The 27,037-nt window shown below is 40.6% G+C and overlaps 1 protein-coding gene across 2 annotated transcripts in view; it reads right to left on the bottom strand.

Moving 5' to 3' along the window:
• Window positions 1-27,037, bottom strand: part of WWOX (WW domain containing oxidoreductase) — a 988,815-nt gene that overhangs the window by 690,584 nt on the left and 271,194 nt on the right. For both annotated transcript variants that reach the window (XM_040443434.1, XM_040443436.1), the window contains exon 7: window positions 1,255-1,440. In XM_040443434.1, the coding sequence (XP_040299368.1) occupies window positions 1,255-1,440 (186 nt within the window). The remainder of the gene's footprint in view (window positions 1-1,254; window positions 1,441-27,037) is intronic.

The raw sequence follows: 27,037 nt of genomic DNA, 5'->3' as shown, positions 1-27,037 counted from the left end.
TTTCCTTTCATTTCAGCCCTCATAAATGTAAAATGGTAAAAGTAAATCTATCTGCAGTATGTCACTTCTACTATAAGCCCCTGTGTTTGGGAGTGATAAAGGGTTCAGGCTAACCCTTGGCTGGTCTCTCTCTTCCCAGGGGTTACATTTTATGGAAGCGTGATTAAAAAAATAAGCTTCATTCTGGGTCACTAAAACATTTCAGGACTTAAGACGGAGAAGAAGGGGGAAAAAATTGGCCCCTGCACACTATTTTTTTTTTCCAGCTTCTTTGCTAAGAGTGAATGCTTCTGACCACACCAGGAAAATCTCCCCCACCCCACACATTAAATCTAGCCTCGCCCGGCGAGTCCTTTGTCTTCTTCGATCACCTCTCTTTAGACAAATAGTTGTTCATCCAACTCTAGAAACAAATACGCTGAAAATAGGATGAAATTTTCAAATGCCTTTTTAGTCAATTGGATATTCTCCTAATGGTAACGGAAGAGAAGTACCATCTGATGTTTTAATTGAAATTTTAACCAAAAGAGGCATGGCCAGATTTCTAATATGTTCTAACTACAGTACTTCCCTTTCTACAATTACACAGCTAATGTCTGCATTGAATTCCCTAATTTCTCATTATAAAACAATTGGATTTCATCTCGTGGTCTTTAATTGCATTGTTTCTCCTGCTGGAATAACTGCACATTCTTCCTGGTGAGGTGTTGAAGTTGTTGAATGACAAATCAATAAAGGTCAGGCATTCAGATTTAATCAATTATTATCCCATCTCGAAGCAAAATCAATGAGGGGCTTGAAGTAGAGTTGTGAAAACCATCTACATTGCTGGAGACAAAACCCCCATGTCACCCCCCTCCACAATCTCCAAAACAGAAAGACCTCAAAAAATTAAGGAAGCCAGGTTGAATACACCTGAGTGGCGTTACTGAAAATTACTTGCAGGAAGAGAGCCTTGGGGGGACACTGGCTGGCACAAGGAAGGGGCCATGGGAACAAAACAGCAGATTCAGGGGCACCTGGGCAGCTCAGTCAGTTGAGCGTCGGACTTGGGCTCAGGTCACCATCTCTCGGTTCCTGAGTTCGAGCCCCGTGTCGGGCTTGCTGCTGTCAGTGAGGAGCCTGCTTCAGGTCCTCTGTACCCCTCTCTCTATGCTCCTCCCCCGCTGTTGTGCTCTCTCTCATTCATAATCAAACAAACAAACAAACCTTTAAAAAAAAAAAAAAACCCAAACATATCAGATTCTAACCCACCTATGGGATTCTGAGGAGACCACAACTACTCGGGCAGGAGCTGAGCGGCACAAGACATCTTGAAGGAGTTGGACAAGGTAGAAGTGTCCCAGGTGATTCACCTGGAAGGTGGTCTCCAGGCCGTCTTTGGTGAGGCTCCAGGGGAGAGCAAAAGCCCCCGCATTGCACACAAGCACATGAAGGGATCTGCAAAATAAAATATCACCGTTATGCGGACATAAACACTCTAAAACCAAGGATATCCCATGCCCTGACAGGAACAACCAATCTTTCACTGTCTTCAAGATCCAGCAGCTGGAAAAGGGATCTCCTGCAATGTCACATCCTAAGCCACTCTGCAGGGGAAGGGCTTGGACTGGGAGTGGGCTGCGGGGACCCAGGGGGCTTCCTGGGATGTAGGACTTTCAGAGCTGAAACCGGGACCATACCGGGCAAACTGGTCACCCAGGATGGATCTCAGAGTCTAAAATCTAATTTTATCTGTGCATCTTAGTTTAACCACTTCTTCGCTTCTTCACCTGTAACATCAAAACAGCCCTTAAGTAGATGTAAGAAATTAAAGAGAAAATCTGCTATATAAACAACAATACAGGAACCAGCATTTAATAGGTTCTAAGTAAGCACAGCAAGGGGGAAGTACTCTGTGAAAAACAGGCACACAGGGGTTCCTGGGTGGCTCAATCATATAAGCATCCGACTTTGTCTCAGGTCATGATCTCACGGTTCAGTTCCTGAGTTCAAGCCCCACATTACAGAGCCTGTTTAGGATCCTCTGTCTTCCTGTCTCTCTGACCCTCTCCCATTCATATTCTCTTTCTCTCTGTGTCTCTCTCTGTCTCTCCCTCTCTCTCTCTCTCTCTCTCTCTCAAAAATAAGCAGAAAAAAAAAGAGAGAGACAGGCATACAATGTTTGAATATATTCCTTTCAGAGGTCAAATTACATCTAGACAATAGAAATGAGTGAGCCGTGGGGATGGGTAAGTGGAGGTCTATTATACTATTTTCTCCCATTGTGTTTATATTTAATTTGTTTCATAATAAAATTTAAAAAAAATAAAAGTAAGCCTTTCATCATATGAATCAAAATCCCAAATCCTCACAGAGAAGTGGTGCTGGTGGGAAATCATCCTAATATATTAATAAAAATTGTTAAAATGTCATTTATTCAAGGCTACCCACAGCATCTGCAATTACAATATGAAAGCAAAATATAGAAATAAATGACATATAAAACTGGGAAATCATGTAATGAATTTGCATGGGATGCATATGATAGAATATTACACAGCCATTAAAATGATAGATCCTTCAACCCTGTAAAATATGCATGCTACAAAACAAAAGATATAATATTGTATGATCACACAAACACACACACAAAATATTTATGAAGCACAGCCAAAAGTGTGAATAGTAGTTATCTCTAGGGGTGGGTGGAACCCAAAATGTCTTAAATTATCTTCTTTCTGAGTTTTAAGTTTGATGAAATATGAGCTATATATATATTTTTTTCTTTCGCCTCTTGTGCTTGAGGGGTCATATCTAAGAAAGCATTCCCTAACCCAACATCACAAAGATGCAGTTCTATCTTCACCCCTAAGAGTTCTAGCTTTGGCTCCTACATTTAGATCTATGATCCACTGAAAGCTTAACAGGGATATACAGTGAAGGCAAGCAATAACTTCATTCTCTGGCAAGTGGGCGTTCCAAGTGTAGCTTCGTATGTTAAAAAGACTACTCTTGCCTGCACTGAATTGTCTCAGCACCCTTGAGGAAAATCAATTGACCACCTGTAAGAGTTTATTATGAGACTCTCTGTTATATTCTTTTATTATGTTACTACTACAGTCTTTATTACTAATGCTTTGTAGTAACAGCAACATACATATATACGTAACATTTTATATATGTTATAAACATTTTACATATGTATATAGTTATATATATTTATATATATAAATATAGTTATTGTTGAGAGAGAAGGATAGTGCACCATTGAGCACCAGCTATGGAATCATGGGGGGATAGGGAAGGAGAACGAGAATATTAAGCAAGTTCCTCAGTCTGCCCAGAGCCACAGCCACCTCAGGTCTTGATCTCAAGACCCTGAAGTCTAGACCTGAGCCAAAATCAAGAGTCAGATGCTTAACCAACTGAGCCACCCAGGTGCCCCTATGGAGTAAATTTTGAAAACTGGGAAATGAGGGTCCTTAAACTTTGTTATTTTTCAAGCTTGGGTTGGCTAGTCTGGGGCCTTTGCATGCACATAGAAAGTTTAGAATCAGCTTTCAATTTCTGGCAAAAGAGCCAACTGCAATTTTAGTAATGTTTACATTAAAATTACAGATCAATTTTGAGAATACTGTCCTCTTTACAATATTAAACGTCTTGATCTATGAACATGGGGATGTCTTTATATGCATTTAGGTCTTTAATTTCCTTCTACAATATTTTATAGCTCTCAAAATAGAAATTTATCACATCTTTTGTTAAATGTATTCATAAGTATTTTATTCTTTCTAATGATATGGCAATTTGCATTGATTTCTTAATTTAATTTGGAAATTGTTAGTTACTAGTATATACAAATACAATTGATTTTTTCATATTGATTTTTTATCTTCTAATCTTGCTGAAATTATCAATTAATTTTGTGAGTTCTTTTTATTTTTTTTTTAATTTTTTTTCAACGTTTATTTATTTTTTGTGACAGAGAGAGACAGAGCATGAATGGGGGACGGGCAGAGAGAGAGGGAGACACAGAATCGGAAACAGGCTCCAGGCTCTGAGCCATCAGCCCAGAGCCGGACGCGGGGCTTGAACTCCCGGACCGCGAGATTGTGACCTGGCTGAAGTCGGACGCTTAACCGACTGCGCCACCCAGGCGCCCCTTGTGAGTTCTTTTTAAATTATCTATTAGTTTTAATACTTTAATGTGGGTTTCTTAGTATTTTCTACACATAAGGTCATTTCACCCACAAATAAAGATAGTTTTACTCTTTCCTTTCCAATCAGAATGTCTCCCCCTACCCCAAATACTTTGGCTGGAATTTCCAGCACAATATGGAATGTAACTGGTAAAATCTGATATCCGTGTTTTCTTTTCTGATCTTAAAGGTAAAGTATTCTTGGGAATGCAAGCTGGTACAGCCACTCTGGAAAACAGTATGGAGGTTCTTCAAAAAACTAAAAATAGAACTACACTACGACCCAGCAATTGCACTGTTAGACATTTACCCATGGGATACAGGTGAGCTGTTTCCAAGGGATACATGCACCCTATGTTTATAGCAGTACTATCAACAATAGCCAAAGTATGGAAAGAGCCCAAATGTCCACCGATGGGTGAATGGATAAAGAAAATGTGGTATATATATACAATGGAGTATTACTCGGCAATCAAAAACAATGAAATCTTGCCGTTTGCAACTACGTGAATGGAACTGGAGGGTATTATGCTGAGTGAAATTAGTCAATCAGAGAAAGACAAAAATCACAGGACTTCACTCATATGAGGACTTTAAGAGACAAAACAGATGAACATAAGGGAAAGGAAACAAAAATAGTATAAAAATAGGGAGGGGGACAAAACAGAAGAGACTCATAAATATGGAGAAGAAACTGAGGGTTACTGGAGGGATTGTAGGAGCAGGGATGGGCTAAATGGATAAGGGACACTAAGGAATCTACTCCTGAAATCATTGTTGCACTATATGCTAACTAACTTGGATGTAAATTTTAAAAATAAAAAATAAAATTAAAAAAAATAAAAAAATAAAAATAATTTTTTTAAATAAAAAATAAAATTAAAAAAAGGTCAATGTAAAGATTCTGAATTTCACTAGAGATTTTAATTTTGAAAAATAATAAAAAGAACTGTCTGGAATTGGAAAAAATGCAATATCTGAGATTAATATATGTGTTTAAATATATTGGACACAGAACACTAAATAATTAAAATTAAACACAGACTTATAGAAAATACAAAAATGAAACATAGATACATGGAGAGAGAGAGAGAGACAGAGAAATAACAATGCAATAAAAAGAAAATCATAGACCAGAGCTTAAGAAGCATGTGGTAGATGTTTGTAGAAGAAAAGAGAAAATATCAATCCACAGATGCAATGAACACAGCAAAGCACAAATAGGATAAATACAAAGGCAACATCTTTTAAGCACATTACAGAATAAACGGCGAAAATCAAAAACAAGGGGCAAGAAATTGAAAAGGCCCTAGAGAAAACAAGACACATTCGTTTCAATAAAGCAAAGAATAAGATTCGCAGATGACGTTTCAATGGAAATGAGGAAAGACAAAAATAAATGTAATGATATTTTTAAATTGCTCAAAGACTGTAACTACCAACCTAGAATTGTATACCTACAGAATGTTCCCACCAAAAAGTAAGGATAAATAAAGACATTTTCAGATAAACCAATAAGAAGACGATTTGCTGCCAACACTTCTGAGTAAAAGATAGAAACTAATTTCAAATAGTAATGGGTATGTAGAAGGTAATAAAGAACAATATAAACATTAAATTGATGTACACATGTAACTTGTCTGTACAACACAATTGTAGTATCTTTTAAAAATTAAACAATGCAACACTAAACCATCCTACAAACCTAGAAAACTGACTGGAGGATTAACACAACAATCTGCACAACCTGAACCACAGAATTCAGCAGGGTCCCGGCATCGAGAACTGAACTTGGGGAGCTAGAAGCCGCGAAAGGTAAGGAACCGTTTTTGCGGGCAGAGAGAGGATGGAGACTTGTGGGGGGAGAATACCGGAAAAGCACCCCACCCCAAAAGCAGCTGGAGAGAAAGTGGCAAATTGGAAACAGCTGCAGGGACTAAACTAAAAAGGGAGAAAGGAGAAAGGAGAGGGTTTAAATTCCATTAAGACTGTAAACAAGGGGAGCGCAAAGGCTACAACTCCTCAGCTCGATAGCTGGCGGTACTCTGGTGGGAAGGGCGAATCCCCAGGAACAGAGTGGGGTCCGGGAGGTTGTCGGGCCACACGGGGAGAAGCGGTTCCACTCCTGGAAGGACATCCGGTAGAGACTGCTGAAGCCACCTGGTCCCAGCAGACCCCGGAAGGCAGCCACATTCACTGGTGCTGGGGCAAGATTGTTAAGAGTGAAGCCTGGTGCCAGATGTGTGTTGTGATTTTCCACAATCCCTGAGACACTTCTGCTACACTGTCTCGCGAACTTTTTCTGGGGCGGGCTGGCACCTGGCCATGGTCTCGGGGCACCGGCAACAACAGGGTCCAGCAGGCGTTCCTGGGTGCAGCCGATATTCGGCAAATGCTCATTTGGCCATTGCTCGGTGAGACCCTCCCGCAGAGGGGCGAAAGGGGCCAAAGCCGCAGTCTTTCGGAAGTAAGGGACTGGGGAAAACAGCCACATCTGAGACAAAACATGGGAGAGAGGTACTGCCTGGGGCCTGGTCGCGAAGAGTGAAGAAGCGGGGAGTGCACGAGAGCTGAAGACAGAGGACAGGGGCGCGACTGCTTATCCGGGAGAACAGACTGGATAGCTGGGTGGCGCCATTTACACCTCTTCCTGCCCATGCACACCAACGAGCACTGCAACAATCCACCCCAGTAGGCTAGCAGCACCCTCTAGTGGAGAGCAGAGCTGTTACACTGAGCCCCGTCCAACTGGGCCAACTTAGCTCTTCAAGAACACAAGTCTCACCGCTGGCTTAAATTATGGACTATACAGAACTACAGAGAATGACTTCTAGGGGAAAACAAACCAATTTGAGTCCTACTTCAATCTGTTAGCAGGTTCATCTATTCAATTTTCTTTATTTTTTGTTTTTTCTTTTTCTCTTTCACAATTCTTTTCTTTTACTTGAATACAGAAAAGAAAAAATTCATTTTTATTTTCCATTTTTATTAAAAATATCTTTAATTTTTATTACTATATTTTTACTTTTGTGTAAATTTGTTCAAATTCTACTTTACTCCCATCATTTTATTTTAGTCTACTTCAGTGTATTCACCTTTTCAAATTTTTGAACAGTTTCCATTTTTTCTTTTTTTCATTTTTTTCTTTTGTTTGTTTTCTTTTTCTTAAAAGCAGAAAGAAAAAAAACTTCATTTTTACTTTCAATTTCTATTAAAAATATTCTTATTTAATTTTCATTACTATGTGTTTTCCTTTTATGTAATTTTTTTCAAATTCTATTTTATTTCCATCATTTTATTTTAGTCTACTAGAGTGTATTGACTTTTTCAAATTTTGAAATATTTTTTCTTTTATCTTTTTTCCTTTTTGTTTCTTTTCTTTTTTCTTAAATATAGAAAAAGAAAAAATTCATATTTATTTTTAATTTTGATTAAAAACATTTTTAATTTTTGTCCTACTATATTCTTTACTTTTGTGTATATTTCTTCAAATTCTATTTTACCCCCATCATCTCATTTTAGTCTACTTCAGTGTATTCATTTTTTCAAATTCTCAATTTCCTTTTTTTTCTCCCACCCTTTTTTTTTCTCTAATCTGTCAAACGACTTTCAACACCCAGACCAAAACACACCTAGTATGCAGCATCATCTATTCGATTTTTGGTGTGTGTGTGTGTGTGTGTGTGTGTGTGTAATTTTTGATTTTAATACTTTTTTAATTTTAATATTTTAATTGCATTTTTCTACCTCATTAATAACTTTTCTCCATTCAAAATGACAAAAGGAAGGAATTCAACCCAAAAGAAAGAGCACAAAGAAACAACAGACGGGGATTTAACCAACACAGATACAAGCAAGATGTCTGAACCAGTTTTAGAATCACGATAATAAGAATACTAGCTGGAGTCGAAAATATATTAGAATCCCTTTCTGCAGAGATAAAAGAAATAAAAAATACCCAGAATGAAATTACAAATGCTATAACTGAGCTGCAATCATGGATGGATGCAGTGGTGGCAAAGACGGAAGAGGCAGAACAGAGAATTGGCGATATAGAGGACAAACTTACAGAGAATAAAAAAGCAGAAAAAAAGAGGGAGATTAAGGCAAAAGAGAACGATTTAAGAAATAGACAAATCAGTGACTCATTAAAAAGGAACAACATGAGAATCATAGGGGTCCCAGAAGAGGAAGAGAGAGAAATAGGGGTAGAAGGGTTATGTTAGCAAATCATAGCGGAAAACTTTCCTAACCTGGGGAAAGACACAGACATCAAAATCCAGGAAGCACAGAGGACTCCCATTAGATTCAACAAAAACTGACCATCAACAAGGCATATCATAGTCAAATTCACAAAATACTCAGGCAAGGAGAGAATCATGAAAGCAGCAAGGGAAAAAAAGTCCCTAACATACAAGGGAAGACAGATCAGGTTTGCAGCAGACCTATCCACAGAAACTTGGCAGGCCAAAAAGGAGTGGCTGGATATATTCAGTGTGCTGAATCAGAAAAATATACAGCTAAGAATTCTTTATCCAGCAAGGCTGTCATTCAAAATAGGAGAGATAAAAAGCTTCCTAGACAAACAAAAATTAAAGGAGTTTGTGACCACTAAACCAGCCCTGCAAGAAATTTTAAGGGGGACTTTCTGAGCGGAGAAAAGATGAAAAAAAAAATATATATATATATATATATATAAATAAATAAATAAATAAATAAATAAATAAATAAATAAATACCAAAAGCAACGACAAATTAGAAAGGACCAGAGAACACCACCAGAAAGTCCAATTCTACAAGCATCATAATGGCAATAAATTCAGATCTTTCAGTACTCACTCTAAACATCAATGGACTCAATGCTCCAATCAAAAGACACAGGGTAACAGAATGGATAAGAAAACAAGATCCATCTATATGCTGTTTACAAGAGACCCACTTTAAACCAAAAGACACCTTCATATTGAAAATAAGGGGATGGAGAACCATCTATCATGCTAATGGTCAACAAAAGAAAGTTGGAATAGCCATACTTATATCAGACAATCTAGACTTTAAAATAAAGACTGTATCAAGAGATGCAGAAGGGCATTATATCATAATCAATGGGTCTATCCACCAAGAAGACCTAACAATTGCAAACATTTATGCACCAAATTTGATGGCACCCAAATGTATGATCAATTAATCACAAACATCAAGAAACTCATCGACAGTAATACCATAATAGTAGGAGACTTCAACACCCCACTCACAGCAATGGAATGACACACTGGACCAGATGGACTTAACAGATATATTCAGAACATTTCACCATAAAGCAGCAGAATACACATTCTTCTCCAGTGCACATGGAACGTTTTCCAGAATAGACCGTATACTGAGACACAAATCAGCCCTATGTAAGCACAAAAAGATCGAGATCATACCTCGCATATTTTCAGACCACAATACCATGAAACTGGAAATGAACCACAAGTAAAAAAATCTGGAAAAGTAATAAATACTTGGAGACTGAAGAACATCCTACTATAGAATGAATGGGCTAACCAAGCATTTAAAGAGGAAATTAAAAAGTATATGGAAGTCAATGAAAATGATAACACCACAACCCAAAACCTCTGGGACACAGCAAAGGCAGTCATTAGAGGAAAGTATACAGCAATCCAGGCCTTCCTAAAGAAAGAAGAAGGATCTCAGATACACAACCTAACCTTCCGCCTTAAGGAGCTGGAAAAAGAACAGCAAATAAAACCCAAAACCAGCAGAAGACAGGAAATAATGAAGACTAAAGCAGAAATTAATGCTATCAAACAACAACAACAACAACAACAAAACAAACAGTAGAACAGATCAATGAAACCAGAAGCTGGTTCTTTGAAAGAATTAACAAAATTGATAACCCACTAGACAGTTTGATCAAGAAGAAAAAGGAAAGGACCCAAATAAATAAAATCAAGAATGAAAGAGGAGAGATCACAACCAACACAACAGAAATAAAAACAATAATAAGAGAATATTATGAGCAATTATATGCCAATAAAATGGGTAACCTGGAAGAAACGGACAAATTCCTAGAAATATATACACTACCAAAACTGAAACAGGAAGAAATAGAAAATTTGAACAGACCCATAACCAGTCAGGAAATCGAATTAGTAATAAAAAATCTGCCAAAAAACAAGAGTCCAGGGCCAGATGGCTTTCCAAGGGAATTCTACCAAACATTTAAGGAAGAGTTAACACCTATTCTCTTGAAACTGTTCCAAAAAATAGAAATGGAAGGAAAACTTCCAAACTCTTTCTACGAAGCCAGCATTACCTTAATTCCAAAACCAGACAGAGACCCCACTAAAAAGGAGAACTAGAGACCAATTTCTCTGATGAACATGGATGCAAAAATCCTCAACAAGATATTAGCCAACCAGATCCAACAATATGTTGAAAAAATTATTCACCACAAGCAGGTGGGATTTATACCTGGGATGCAGGGCTGGTTCAATATCCGCAAAACAATTACCGTGATTCATCGCATCAATAAAAGAAAGGACCAGAACCATATGATCCTCTCAATAGATGCAGAGAAAGCATTTGACAAAATACAGCATCCTTTCTGGATAAAAACCCTCAAGAAAGTAGGGATAGAAAGAGCATACCTTGAGATCATAAAAGCCATACATGAAACACCCAACGCTAATATCCTCCTCAATGGAGAAAACCTGAGAGATTTCCCCTAAGGTCAGGAACAAGACAGGGATGTCCACTCTTGCCACTGTTACTCAACATAGTATTGGAAGCCTTAGCCTCTGCAATCAGACAACACAAAGAAATAAAAGGCATCCAAATTAGCCAACAGAAGATCAAACATTCACTCTTCTCAGATGACATGATACTCTACATGGAAAACCCAAAGATTCCACCAAAAACTTCTAGAATTGATTCATGAATTCAGCAAAGTTACAGCATATAAAATCAATGCACACAAATTGGTTGCATTCCTATACACCAACAATGAAGCAACAGAAGGAGAAATCAAGGAATCGATCCCATTTACAATTGCACGAGAAAACCATAAAATACCTAGGAATAAATGTAACCAAAGAGGTGAAAAATCTATACATTGAAAACTATAGAAAGCTTATGGAAAAAAATTGAAGAAGACACAAAAAAAAAAATGGAAAAAGATTCCATGCTCCTGGATAGGAAGAACAAATATTGTTAAAATGTCGATACTACCCAAAGCAATCTAAATACCCAATGCAATCCCTATCAAAGTAACACGAGCATTCTTTACAGAACTAGAACAAATAATCCTAAAACTTGTATGGAACCAGAAAAGACCCCAAATAGCCAAAGTGATCTTGAAAAAGAAAACCAAAGCAGGAAGCATCACAATCCTAGACTTGAGACTCTACTACAAAGCAGTAATTATCAAGACAGAACGGTACTCGCACAAGAACAGACACTCAGATCAATGGAACAGAATAGAGAACCCAGAAAGGGACCCACAAACACATGGCCAACTAATCTTTAACAAAGTAGGAAAGAATATCCGATGGAATAAAGACAGTCTCTTCAGCAAGTGGTGCTGGTAAAACTGGACAGCGACATGCAGAAGAATGAACCTGGACCACTTTCTTACATGATACACAAAGATAAACTCAAAATGGATGAAAGACCTCAATGTAAGACAGGAAGCCATGAAAATCCTTGAGGAGAAAGCAGCCAAAAAACCTCTTTGATCTTGCCTGCAGCAACTTCTTACTCAAGACGTCTCTGGAGGCAAGGGAAACGAAAGCAAAAATGAACTATTGGGACCTCATCAAAATAAAAAGATTCTGCACAGCGAAGGAAACAATCAGCAAAACTAAAAGGCAACCGACAGAATGGGAGAAGATATTTGCAAATGACGTATCAGATAAAGGGTTAGTATCCAAAATCTACAAACAACTTATCAAACTCAACACCCAAAACAAATAATCCAGTGAAGAAATGGGCAAAAGACATGAATAGACACTTCTCCAAGGAAGACATCCAGATGGCCAACCGACACATGACAAAATGCTCAACATTACTCATCATCAGGGAAATACAAATCAAAACCACAATGAGATACCACCTTACACCTGTCAGAATGGCTAACATTTACAACTCAGGCAACACTAAAGATGTTGGCAAGGATGGGGACAAAGAGGATCCCTTTTGCATTGTTGATGGCAATGCAAGCTGGTGCAGCCACTCTGGAAAACAGTATGGAGGTTCCTCAAAAAACTAAAAACAGAACTACCCTCTGACCCAGCAATTGCACTACGAGGCATTTATCCACGGGATGCAGGTGTGCTATTTCAAAGGGACACATGCACCCCCATGTTTATAGCAGTACTATCAACAATAGCCAAAGTATGGAAAGAGCCCAAATGTCCATCAATGGATGAATGGATAAAGAAAATGTGGTGTATATATATCCAATGGAGTATTACTCAGCAATCAAAAACAATGAAATCTTGCCATTTACAACTATGTGGATGGAACTGGAGGGTATTATGCTAAGTGAAATTAGTCAGAGAAAGACAAAAATCGTATGACTTCACTCATATGAGGACTTTAAGAGACAAAACAGATGAACATAAGGGAAGGGAAACAAAAATATTATAAAAACAAGAGGGAGACAAAACAGAAGAGACTCATAAATATGGAGAACAAACTGAGGGTTCCTGGAGGGGTGGTGGGAGGGGAATGTGCTAAATGGATAAGGGGCACTAAGGAATCTACTCCTGAAATCACTGTTGCATTATATGCTAATTTGGATGTAAATTTTAAAAAAAATTAAAAATTAAAAAATAAAAGAAAATTAAACGATGCAAATAAAATTAAAATGGATGATAAAAAAAAAAGATAAAGTATCCAATCTTATAGCATTAAGTAGAAGGTTAGGTGTGGATATTTTTTTGTAGATGCCTGTATCAGGTGGAGGTAATGCCCTTGTAATCCAAGTCTGTTGAGTGTTTTGATCCAGAAACGGTGTTAGAATTTTCCAAATGCTCCTTTTGTGTCTATTGGCATATCTTTTATTTCACTGATATGATGTACTACACTGACTTTCAGATGTTAAACAAACCTAGAACTCCTTGGATAAATCACACCTCACCATGGTGTATAATCCGTCTTCTATATTGCTGCATTTGGTTTGTTAATATTTTGTTGAATATTTTTACAACCATATTCCTACTTGATTACTGGTCTATAATCTTCTTGTGATACCTTTATCTGGTTTTCAAATCAGAGTAATAATGGCCTTATACAGTGAATTGAGAAGTTTTTCTTCTTATCCTATTTTTTGGAAGAGTTTGCAAGGAATGGATATTAGTTCATTACTTATTCATAATATTAATGATATCGTTAATGATGTCAATGGTAATAATTTCATTAAGAATTGATAATAAATGCTTGGAAGAAAGAATGAATTTATCACTAAAGAAAAAAACAATTAACTCACTGTTTCTTAAAAGGTATTTACACACCAGTGCCCGGATAACTCAGCCAGTTGAGCACTCAGCTCTTGGTTTCAGATCAGGTCATGATCTCATCGTTCAGTTCATGAGTTTGAGCCCCACACTGGGCTCCACACTGACAATGCAGTGCCTGCTTGGGATTCTCTCTCTGTCCCTCTCTCCCTGCCCCTTCCCCACTCACATGCACAAACACTCTCTCTCTCTCTCTCAAAATAAATACACCTTAAAAACAAAGTATTTATGTAAATCTCACTGCCACTAGGCAATCTAAGTCTGGTTGAGAAACTGTCATATACGTTCTGTTGCCTGATATATTTCCAACCCACATCACCTACCTAAGACCTAAAAGTGGTGATGTGGCTGGGGTCAGCTGTATTTGGGTGGGATCACATGTTTTCCACATATGGTACCCACCACAGTTATCAATGTACAACTCCCCCAGCAGTCCCATTAGTCTCTTAAGAGGTGGACAGAAAATGCTTTGAGGCATCTGGTCTACCTACAACATTCATCAGAGCCTATTTCAGATCAAAACAGAATCTACTCATTTGTAACCAGAAGAACCCATATGTTGTAATAAGGCAAGACTGTAGGAAAAAACTTTATGAGAGAGAAAAGGGAAAATGGGCCAAGTGAACATATGACTTATATGTGAATGCCTTTCCATTTTCATCTCAAATATTTGGTTCACTTTTTCAGAGTTGCTGTTACTTTATTTTTCTTTTTTCTCTTTGAGTGCTGAGTGTGGGTTGAGCACTTATTGATAGTTTGTGTACATAAGAACTTTAGATGACAGGAATTATTATCACTGATAGTAATTAAAATGATGGTCGTCATTTCACAAACATGAAAACAGGGATTAGAAACAACTATCCTATGGTCAAAATAAGAGCTAAAATAATAAAGAAACATATATGAATAAGAACAAAACAAAACAAAATCAAAAGATCGTCTGACTTCAGAGCTAATGCACAATACCTTCTTAGATAAGCTTCCTTAAATGGACAGAGAGAAATTCTAGCCCAGCCATGTGATTATACTTCCCTGACTTGTGGTCGGTTCATTAATTAACCTCTGTAAACCCGTTTCCTCTCCCTGCAAACTTAGAACAGCAGCATACATTCCTCCCAAGGTTCTGATGAGCAAAATCCCAGTATCGTGTAAGGTACATGCCAGGTTAAATCATTATTACACCCCTTGCCTCTATACCCTTCCCTTCTATCCACCGGAGAAAATATAATTCTTCAACGGTGATTTTTGCAGTGTTTCCATGTCTTTAAGATAGGCCTGGGCATTCGGAATTTTGACACCATACCTCTTGATAACTACAAGGCCCCCTCTAGGTAACTTTACCCATGCCCGCACATTTTCTCAAGGAAATGCAAAACACATCAAGAAACCTGATACCAAAGACCTCCGCCTGGAGGCGTGAATACACAGAGGACATGGGAAATCCTCTCCTCTTTTACCAAATTTTAATGCTCTTCATTAATGTTAATTGCACAACACCAGAGGCGAAATATGTACACTGTACCTAAAACTTGTCACCTCCATTAATTAAAAACCGGCTTATGGAATATGGAACTATAAAGTGCTAGACTTTTCTTAATTGTAAAGACACTTAATTGGCTTGTACAAAAGGAAAAGAATTTCTTTTGCCTCACTTTAATGAGGTTTTTATTATTCAAATGGCACATTTTGCTCAGTTTTGACTAAAAGCCATTGCAATTCAAAAGGCTCTGAGATGATGAATATTTACAGAATATCAAAAGGAAAGTTCAAACTATAAAGATAGAATGGAAACAAAAATAGGATCATTCCAATTCCAAAGCTGATGCTGTTAGTCAGCACTCTGGGACTGATTCTTTTTTCTTCTTTGGTGGATTCTGGTCTGTGAGGGGTGAGTGAGGACAGGAGAGGTCTTCAGGGTACTGAATGGAAGATTCCAATGAAACGGGGTGTGCTTCCTCTCTGTGGCTCTAATCTACCCACAGAGAAGAGCCCCTCCCTCTCTGTGGAGGGGACCCTGGCATTCTCTGTGCCTGCTGGGAATGCTGGCAAAACAGCACTCCCATCCATTAGGACTAACATCTTCATTTGGGCCAGAAAATGACTGCTCTATGGTAAGGAGAGTGGCATTCCAATTATTTATGGGTGGGTATGCTGTGCGTCATCAGTGGAAGCAACGACAGGCCAAGGTTTCTAGCCAGAGTAGCCTTAAGTGATACTTCACACTGGAAAGAGGGGGTCCCAGGGCAAAGGCTGTCACTAACTGGCTTTCAGATAGCTGATCTCTAAGTTTTCCTCTCATACCCCTCTTATTTATTTATTTTTTTTCTAATTCTGGTATTACTGAGCTATCACATTGGTTTCAGGTGTACAACCTTACAAGCGTTCCATCCATTGAGTATACCCTCTGTTCCTGGCCTTTTCAATCATTCCGTCTCCACTGGCTCATTCTTGCTGCCTTTCAGGCTAATCAGACTTTTCTGACCATCAGTAAAGGGAAAATGGGGAAAAGAGGAAAGAAAGTGGAGAGAAGAAAAAGGAAGAAAGGAGGAAAGACAGGAGGGGGAAGGCTGGGATGAGGAAATTGTCTACTTGACACTGGGGCTCTTTCAAGTCGCTCTAGCTTCTCTCTTCCCATTTATGGGCTCTAGTTTTAAAATATTTATCTCCACTCATCATCTCTTTTCCTTGCCCCAAACCCACTTCTCATCACCAAACCGACTGAATGCTTTCCCATCACCGTCCAGAACCTCTCAAGGCTGCCTCAAGAGTAATGGGTTTGCAATCAAGAAACCCAACAACTTCCCCTCTGTTGAAACGGACCTCCTCCGGATGCCACCACTGCCCCATCTTCTGCCTCTTCCAGCCAGGGACTCCTAACGACGTGTCTATACAGATGAACTTCACACCCACAGCTCCAGCACCCATATTCCTCCTAGGTTCCAGAATCCCATTCCTACCCACCCCAAACCTAAACTCTTCATTGTCTCTCCTCAGTTCTTCCCCCCTTCCAATGTCCTTGTTTCTACAGTGGATGATACCCTCTAACTGGTCACCCGATGAGTAACACTTAGAAAACCCTTAGTCTAAGACTAGTCAACACCAACATCTCTAGACTCTTCAGACTATTAATATTTTGCCAATTCCCTACATTTCCAATGTAGGAAGCATCAAGATGTTCTGTCTAGATCTCAGTTATGGGTCCAGTGTATCCACTTTCTACTGCTGAGAGCAGGGACTTCTCTAGAGAATTGTCCCTGACCGATGGGCATCATCACATCTGTAAACTCATGTCCCAGACCCAGATGCTCTGCTAACAAGAGAAACTAATTCTACTGTGAGTCCTTCTCCAGGAACCTGTGGGATCAGGCTGAAGCTAGACTCCAGTTGAACATAATCTGTTTCCCTCCCTGCCTTCTTCTGAGAACATTCCCCCAATAAGTCATCTGAACAAACATGCCCAACCCAGGCTTGATTTCTAGGGAAGGTGAGCTAAGACGATCACTGTCTTCAGCTCTGGCCACTGCAATAGCCCATATGAGGTCTTCCCACCAGTACCTTCTCCCTTATTTGACCTATCGTGAAAAGTGGGGTCAAGTTAAACACATTCTCAGAGTCGAATAGAAAAACTGATGGAGACATTAAAAACTTTACAAAACTAGATTACAAATAACCAGTACAAGATTTAACACGCTAAAATCCTCTCGTAGGGGCGCCTGGATGGCTCAGTCGGTTCAGCGGCTGACTTCGGCTCAGGTCATGATCTCACAGTTCGTGGGTTCGAGCCCCGCATCAGGGTGTGTGCTGACTGCTTGCTCAGAGCCTGGAGCCTGCTTTGGATTCTGTGTCTCCTTCTCTCTCTGCCCCTCCCCCGCTCATGCTTTGTCTCACTCTGTTTCTCAAAAATAAATAAATGTAAAAAAAAAAAAAAATTTTTTTAATCCTCTCATAGCAATCATTAAAATAAGATATTTCCAACCAATGAAATCAGCAGATTTATAATATTATTTTACTGTTAATAATGTTATAAAAGCTGATAAGAATATATATTCCTGCACCTTGGATACGTGTTGTTTGAAGCCAATACATTTGTGGTAATTTATTACAACAGCAACAGAAAACTAATAGAGTAAGGTGATAAATGTTTGCTGCTTTAAGTCACTAAGTTTTGGGAGTAATTTAACAGCAACAGATAACCAATAGATGCGTCATGCTATGTGAAAGAAACCAAACTCAAAAAGCTGCATACGGAATACTTGCATTTATATAACATTCTGGAAAAGGCAAAACTCCAGGGACAGAAAAAAAATCAATGGTTGCCAGGGGCTCGGGGTAGAGGTGGGAATTATTCCAAAGAGGCACAGGGGAAATTTGAGGGGAAAGGAAACTGCTCTCTGTCTTGACAGTGGTGACTCCATGACTGTTTGTCAGAACTCATGGAACCATTATTATTAAAAGGGTAAATTTTACGGTATGTAAAATACAACTTACAAACATATATACAACTTAAAAATACATAGAAACTTAAAAACATGGAAAATACAACTTAAAAAGATATATAGAACTTGAAAAAAAATTTTTTTCATGTTTATTTATTTTTGAAACAGAGACAGAGCATGAACAGGGGAGGGGCAGAGACAGAGAGGGAGACACAGAATCTGAAACAGACTCCAGGCTCTGAGCTGTCAGCACAGAGCCTGACGCGGGGCTCGAACTCATGGACCGTGAGATCATGACCTGAGCCCAAGTCGGACGCTTAACCGACCAAGCCACCCAGGCACCCCTACAGAACTTTAAAAAATAGAGAAACAAAATAGGGCCCTGTGTGCTTCTAATGGCCCCAATCACACCCTGGGGATGAGAGACTTGTGTATTTGTGTGCTAACTGCACCTGGTGGGGGGCCACACCAGTCGGGCCTCATTCATCTCCAAGTCTCTGGACCAACCTGAAGAGCACCTTGTACCTGACAGGTGATTAAAACAAAACTGTTAAATCTGACTGAGGTCAAGTAAAATACGTATGGACTCTTTACCATGTGCTTTGCCCTGGGTTCTAGGAGACAAATGAGGAGAAAAAATGTTAAAATCTACTTGCAGAGAGAACCGGTCAATGTAACAGTGTAGAGAGTACAGAATACTTGGCCCATGTCTACAACACCCATGCTGAGGGTCCCATGTTCTTTCAAGAGCCAGCTCAAACCCCAAATCCCCCGTGGAACCTTCCTGAACGGCCCTACCCATAAGAATAGCTCCTCTACGTGGCCCCTAGTGGTGGGTCAGTAGAGCATCCAACTCTTGATTTTCGCTGAGGTCACAATCTCACAGTTCATGGGATCGAGCTCTGCATTGACAGCGTGAAGCGTGCTTAGTTTCTCTCTCTCTCTCTCTCTCTCTCTCTCTCTCTCTCTCTCTCTCCCTCCCTCCCTGCCTCCCTCCCTCCCTCCCTCTGCCCCTCCCCCACTCAACTTCGGTCTCTCTCTCAAAAGTAAATGAACATAAAAACAAAACACAACAAAAAGAATGGCTCCTCCTCTGAATTTGTAAAGCATTTAGTATCTGTGTAATTCCATAGGCAACTGTCGAACTCCTCTTGGTGAAAGCTCCCCAGAGGTTCTGACCAATCACAGAAATCCTTTCTTATGAAATTTTACGTCCTACTTATAAATGTTGTAATAGCAGGGCTGCAATTCCATTGTTTTGTTCATCCTATAATACTGGGCATAAGATGTTGGTCAGAGACAAAGCTCAAGAAGCGCCCGTTTATTTGAACACAGAGACCTAGTAAAGATGAACTGAGAGAGAGACCTATACATGTTCCTTGACAAGGACATTCACACGATGTCTAAATAAACACTGTTGGTGGTTCTTGGAATGTCAATATTCTTTTTTAATAATCACAGCAACCCACAAGGTAGACAGCATCATTACCATTTAACAGAGTGAAAAACTAAGATTCCAAAGGTCTCTTGTCAAGTAGTTGAGGAAGCCAGACTTGAAGTCTAGGACTGTCACCAAAACCTTTTCTTAGCCATGAAAACACATGGGCTTTACAACAAGGGAGTAGGAAGGCTTGCTGTATGGGGCCAGCGGGTTGAACATAGATAGTGGGCTATGCAAATGGTGCCCCCAGACTTGTTCAGTGCACACCCTGCACAACTACAAACAATAATGCTCTGATGTGACATTAAGAAATTGAACTTGAGGGGTGCTTGGGTGGCTCAGCCGGTTGAGCGTCTGACTTCGCTCGGGTCATCATCTCAGGGTTCGTGAGTTTGGGCCCCGCATCAGGTGCTGTGCTGACAGCTCAGAGCCTGAAGCCTGCTTCGGATCCTGTGTCTCCCTCTCTCTCTGCCCTTGCCCTGTTCACACTCTGTCTCTCAAAAGGTGAATACACATTAAAAAATAAACATATATACATATATATATGTATATATATATATATACACACACATATATACATACACACACACACACACACACATATATATGTATATATATATAAATTAAACTCGAATAAAATGCCAGTATTTCAGCCTGTCTCCAAACTGACTCTCACCCATGGTGATGGTAGGTGTGGACATTTCTGGACAATAGAGACACTAGTGACGTTTTTATCACATGACTTTCCAATCCTTGCTCACACAGTGACACAGAGTGCTTTCCCGCTTCACTTTACTGGTCCACTTAGATGGAACTAATGGGGTCCCTCACTCGGTCCCAAATGCCCATTGTACACATCACAACCCACCCCGTCTCCCAAGTGCTACTCAGAAGACACTTCCTTGGAGAATTCCTTGCTCCTCATCTGGATGATAGCACTGTCTCCCTCCTCTGAATTTCCTAAACACTTTCCCTCAATCTTTTCCAAGGTTGACAACAGTGTGACTGACGGAAAGACAGATATAACCAATGGACACAAGTTCCTTCGACCTACGACCACTAGATAAATGCATGGGACAGGAGACCCATCTGTTTCCCAAGATCCCTGACCTACAAGTCCCCTCCTACTGACACCGACCCCTCGAGGCCCAACATCCTGTCTGTGTCCTCCACAAACATCCATTGCCATTCTCAACCCTGGCAACCATTCTGAATGCTCTTCAGTAACTAACAACAACCCAACCCAAGCACATCTTGAGTGTTCATTGGAAATAGAAGATCAGCTTCTGAGGTACAGCATCTCCCAGGAGGCTTGGCCTTCAATTCTGCCTGGGTTGTATCCATTTCTCCATGACTTCACCTTTGTGCCACGATCTGTTACCTTTGCCAGGACTACAATCTGTGTCCATAGGAAAGGAGTCTTTGCTTGCCCAGCCTTTGTTTGCATGCAGTAAGGAGTAAGCCTTTGGTAGAGAATGAATGAATGAAAGAATGAATGAGTCAATGAATACATTGAATCAATGCTATTGTCCCAAATCCTAAAACATTTGGTTTATAAACCATACTCCATAGCCATGTTTTACACTATACTGTTACCTAGAATATGGCAAGAGAAGGAGGGGAAAAGTGCACTTGGTCCTAGCTGATCCATGAAGACAGAGTTATTTATGCTTTGAGGATAAGACCAGCCCATCATGAGTCAAACAACCGAAGAACCAGACACACAATGTCAAACGTGAAGACTGAGAAGGTGCTCTGAAAGAGTCTATGATCAGCAGTAGCAACCATCACAGGGTTGAGTTACAGTGAAGATTTGTAAACTGAATCATAACATGCTCCAAAAAACGAGACAGACCTTTACAGCCTAAATAAACACGCTGCGGAATATTAACACAATTGTGGCTTTTGGGGATTCCATCTCAGACACGGCAAAAGAATGAGCTCAGTGTAATGTTATGTAAAGGGAAATACTTTTCAATTCCTCCTTGAAACAGAATGCCACGCCATCTGGGGCGTTTCTCAAGTGAGCTGTGGGGAATTCGTACTATTTGGAAATAGTCTGAAATTCAATAGAAAAAAGGGCCTAAGGACCCAACGTCCCAAATGCAACTGTTTCTCAGACTTACTAAGTGTCAGGTTTTCTTTTTCTTCCAGAAGAGGAAGAGGAAAAAATTACTGTAGAATTCCAAGGTGGATCTCTGCTCAAAGAGCTAGGGCTGCTTGATTTTGAATTCACGGATGGCAGCCTACAACAGAACACGGCAGTTCTCTTGGGCAGCTACCTCAAGCCCAGGGAAGGTTCTCAACACTCCAGCAATCCACCAAGACCATAACTGTCCGAGAGGCTCTCGCACAGCGTGCGTGCCAACGGCAAAAGTCAAGAGGATTTTAGGTGCCATACCAACAAACTTTTACAAAAATGCTTACTCATGGTAACATACTGGAAAAAATATATAATCAGCTGCTCAAACTCACAACGATAATAATGATAAAAGAGAGAGGAGAGGGGCGCCTGGGCGGCTCAGTCGGTTAAGCGTCCAACTGCAGCTCAGGTCATGATTTTGTGGTCCATAGGTTCAAGCCCCGCATCAGGCTCTGTGCTGACGGCTCAGAGCCTAGAGCCTGTTTCGGATTCTGTGTCTCCCTCTCTCTCTGCCCCTCCCCCACTCATGCTCGGCCTCTCTCCATCTCTCAAAAATGAATAAACGATAAAAGACATTTTTTTTAAAAAGGGAATAATACCCACCTTGTTTGCTAGTTATGAAAATTCGAGAGAAATGTAAAATACCTCACATCAGCCGTTAAAGGGACGGTATCTAAAACATGCTATTTTTTTCTCGGCTGCCTATTTCCTAGACCTTGACTACACTTTGGGGACATGCTAGCTATCAATAATTCAGAGATATAAAATATGTATATAATGGTCTCCCATATTTACAAAATACCTATACGTGGTTTCCCACATTCTTACCCGATATCTCTGGCAGGGAAGATCCTCAATAAATATGCAAGGAAATCAGGCAAGTGGAACAAGAGAAATATGAACACATAAAATCAACATCAGTTTAGATGGTCAGTGACGGCCTCGATGCGCTTCTAAATTTTAAAGACCCGCATGTTTTAAGAATTTAAGGACACCATCAAGCATTAAAGTAATAATTAACCCAGAGTGGATTCTGCTGTTAAGATAACCCAGCTACACTTTTTTTTTTTTTCCTAAGTTAGAATAAAGAAAATAATCCAAACCAATCAGCAGGAATAGAGCAGAGCACTGGCTGCGTCCCTGGAGACCACCAGGAATTTTTCATTTCATGCACCATTTACAACTTCTTAGAGTGAATTCCAGAACATCAGTACATACACTTAACGGAAAACAGAAACACGCTTGTGTTTGTGATTTCCTTAAATTTTTGCCTCGTGTTGATTACCTTGATTATATTTTCCCATCCTATCATATACAGGCCCAGCAGCAAAAGCTCAACCTCGCTAAATGGCGCAAGGTCTGCCACAGGAAAATACCTACAACCTCTTCCAAGAGGGCTTTCCAGAAAATATGTGTCAATTTGGTAATTATGCCACGAAGAGCCTTTAATCCAGCTGACACGATATCTCAAATGCGGGTGTGATGCTTTGTTGTTACAGTTCAATGTTGTTTCGTTTCGTTCTTCCCCTTTGCGTTCAGCTCTTTATCGCCCTGTGTTCTGGCTCCCTGGGAATATTTAATACTTTGGACAAACAATGATGAGCACAATAAGGATGGAAGGGTGGGAACAGTAAGGATAAATAAATTCAACCACGCTCACAACCCAGTAACTTCACTTGAACGTAGCTCCCACAGATGGAGCAAATGCAAATGAACCCAAGTCTCTCTTGGCAAACTCCCATTGGTTCATCTGACGAATGATGGTCACGTCCTACAGAAATTCACTAGTGATGTGAAAGCAGTCTTGGGAGGCTAATGTAGAGTTGAAAAAACTCCGCAAGGGAACTCAGAGAGTGTGAGTGTTACTCCTATAAATGCAGGAAGGGAAGAAGCTGGCGGACACGGAGGGCTGGGGCTGGCATTATTTAGAGAAGAGGGAGCTGGTTACTTTCTTTGTGGTGCTCAGTTTTCTGGGACACAAAACGGAGTCGTCACTACGGGTGGCCAGAAACCCCTGAAGGGCTGAGTCTGTCGCTGAAGTCACCCCTGTGCTCCCACACGCAGCACCACGTCTGAGATGCAATCACTGAATCCCTGAAAACTAAATAAGAGATCGCAGGTGACAGCTCTCTGCATCCTTGCTCGTGTGATTCAATCACTGCATGCGCACAGAAGTTTGGCTTTAACCCATACAGCCTCTCTCCGTGTTGGCTTCGTCCACAGTGCAGTCACCTCTGTGCCACTTGCCTAATTTGCATCAAATTTAAGGACCACCTGTAATCACTTTTGTAAAAAAAAAAAAAAGACGCACTGAGGGGCACCTGGGTGGCTCAGACGGTTAAGAGTCCGAATTCAGTTCAGGTCATGATCTCAAAGTTTGTGAGTTCAAGCCCCACACCAGGCTCTCTGCTCTCAGTGCAGAGCCCGCTTTAGATCTTCTGGCCCCCCCTCTCTCTGCCCCTCACCCGCTTGCGTTTTGTCTCTTCCTCAAAAATAAACTTAAAAACTTAAAAACAAACAAACAAAAATGATGCAATGGAAACCAACATCTGTATTTCTCGGTTTTGTCCTCTGCAAAAACAGCTGCTAAGGAGGGCTGCTGCTCTGGCTTTAGTTTTAAAAAAATTAGTATGTGTTAAGATAGAGTACTTGCCTGTGTCCAGCTTATGCATAAAAAGTGATATGAGGGGCGCCTGGGTGGCGCAGTCAGTTAAGCGTCCGACTTCAGCCAGGTCACGATCTCGCAGTCCGTGAGTTCGAGCCCCGCGTCGGGCTCTGGGCTGATGGCTCGGAGCCTGGAACCTGTTTCCGATTCTGTGTCTCCCTCTCTCTCTGCCCCTCCCCCGTTCATGCTCTGTCTCTCTCTATCCCAAAAATAAAAAAAAATGTTGAAAAAAAAAAGTGATATGAGGACTCTGGGAAAGTGCTCTATGGTTCACAGAGCTCACGCGATTTGGCTGTCCGGCACAGGGAGTAATTAAATGAATAGGGCACGTGGCCTTAGAAAACACATCCATTAGGAAAAAAAATCAGAATTATCCGCGACACTTGAGTGAAGGAACGAGAGCTGGCAGTAAATTATTTGGCCATGCCTACTAAGAATCCACCTGCCCTCACAACTGAAAACACTGGCTTGTCTCTTTCACTGTGATTTCCTTGTGGGAGGGTCCTTATATGCACACCGAGCGGTGACTATAATACAGGACCTTGCTCACAGGGGATTCCTGGCATTTGCTGACAAGGCGAAAATAATACCTGGGCATCCTTCTCTAAGTATAATGTATCCCTCCAAACGTTCTACTCTGTGGACAAGCGGAAAATATAAAGTCAATGAAGAAATAACTCACCTCTCTGAAAACAAATTAGCATTCTTTTGAATTAAAATTGTATTTTGTAGCCACAAAGCAATATTAAGCATTACAAGCCATTATTTATAAACTTCTGCAATACCAATCTGCTAAATAAATTCTGCTAAAAAATCTTGGGAACGTTCATTTTTTAATATACAATAGCTAAGTACCAGATGATGATTTCATTACCGTGACGCAAAAGAGCTTCGTTAAAATATACCTTATGTGGTCACCGGGATGGGAGGGGGTTTAAAGTGGGGTGGCAGAGGCCAACTTACGTGGACAACAGGAAAAAAAAAATTAGCTGGGGAATGTGCTTAAGTGCATGGTCAAGTTACTCAAACAATAAAACGTCTCATGCATTTTGTACATTCCCCTGCCAATGAGGACTCCTGCCTCTGTTTTGCCTAGAGATATATGGAGCTGTAATCGAGTTCAGAAAGCCCCTGACAGCTGTGTGCTGCCATTCAGACCTGAAAGATTCCATGTTATGATAAAAATTAATGTACTCTGACATCCTCTGGGACTCCCTGGGCCCTGGGAATAGCTAATGAAGAAATACAACCTTGCTGGAAAACAGCACGCAGCTCAGGAGTTGAGGATTAGTTCACCTACGGTAGCAGTGTGGCCCCTCTGTCATCAGCTGTAAAGCAACCAGACCCCAGTGCCAAAGGGAGTCAACCATCATTGGTTGGAATTATTTCCTGGGTCAGGAGAGGTCAAATAAACAAAAAGCTTTACAAAATAATTGAGCCCAAGTTGGAGGCAGCCTGTCACTTTGTGCTGGTGGCTCAAACAGAAAAAGGTAACTACAACATCTTGGGTCTCCCGTGGGCTGTGATTGTGGACTTGAAAACTTCTCCCCAGGAGACGTGCTTTCTAGAAGATCAGAAGACCGCTGGGCACGTCCCAGTGGGCCGTTCTTCAAGAGGGGCTTGGCAAGGGCCTTGTTGAGCATGGGAGGAATACGGGTCCCCAGAGAGTCGTTTCACTGTCTGAATCACCCTACCTTCTAACACCTTTCACCCCCCAGTACCAAGATTTCTTCCAAGAAGGCAAGACACTGGGAATAAGGTTCACAGCGGCATTGCTTCTAATCGCCAGCAAGTGGAAATATGCCCCATGTCTACCAAATGGTGCATGGATATGCAAAATGTGGTCTACCTGTGTAATGGAATATTATTCGGCCATAAAAAGCAATGAAATACTGATCGTGCCATGGCTCAGAAACATTATGCTAAGTGAAAGAAGCCAGGGGCAAAAGATGAAGTGTTGTATGATTCCACTAATATGGAAGTCCGGAAGAGGCAAATCAGTAGAGAGAGAAAAATGAGCTGTTGCCAAGGGCGGAAGCAGTGGCAGGAGGTGGGAAATCACTGCTAATGGGCACAGGCACGAGTTTCTCTTTGGAGTGATACAAATGTTCTGGAAATACTGTAATGGTTGCACAAGCCAGTGGATAGAATAAGAACTACTGAATGGTACACATGATTTATTTTTAGTCTTTATTTGAGAGAGAGAGAGAGAGAGAGAGAGAGAGAGAGAGAGAGAGACTGCAAGTAGGGGAGGGACAGAGAGAGGAAGACACCCAAGAAGACCCCGTGCCACCAGCGCAGAGCCTGACATGGGCTCAATCCCACAAACTATAAGATCATGACCTGAGCCAAAAGCAAGAGTCTGACCATTAACCCACTGAGCCACCCAGGCACCACCCCGAATTGTACACTTTAAAATGGTATATTTTAGGGGCGCCTGAGTAGCTCAGTCGGCTGAGCGTCCGACTCCAGCTCAGGTCATGATCTCGCGGCTCGTGAGTTCGAGCCCCGCGTTGGGCTCTGTACTGACATCTCAGAGCCTGGAGCCTGCTTCGGATTCTGTGTCTCCCTCTCTCTGCCCCTCTGCCACTAGTGCCACATCTCCCTCTGTCTCTCAAAAGTAAATAAACATAAAAAAAAAATTAAT

The sequence above is a fragment of the Herpailurus yagouaroundi genome, unplaced genomic scaffold, assembly GCF_014898765.1.
Source record: "Herpailurus yagouaroundi ecotype Mexico unplaced genomic scaffold, PumYag 190, whole genome shotgun sequence".
NCBI classification, from domain to species: domain Eukaryota; kingdom Metazoa; phylum Chordata; class Mammalia; order Carnivora; family Felidae; genus Herpailurus; species Herpailurus yagouaroundi.
The sequence above is the reverse complement of the archived record's forward strand: the minus strand, read 5'-3'. Positions and strand labels throughout refer to the sequence as shown.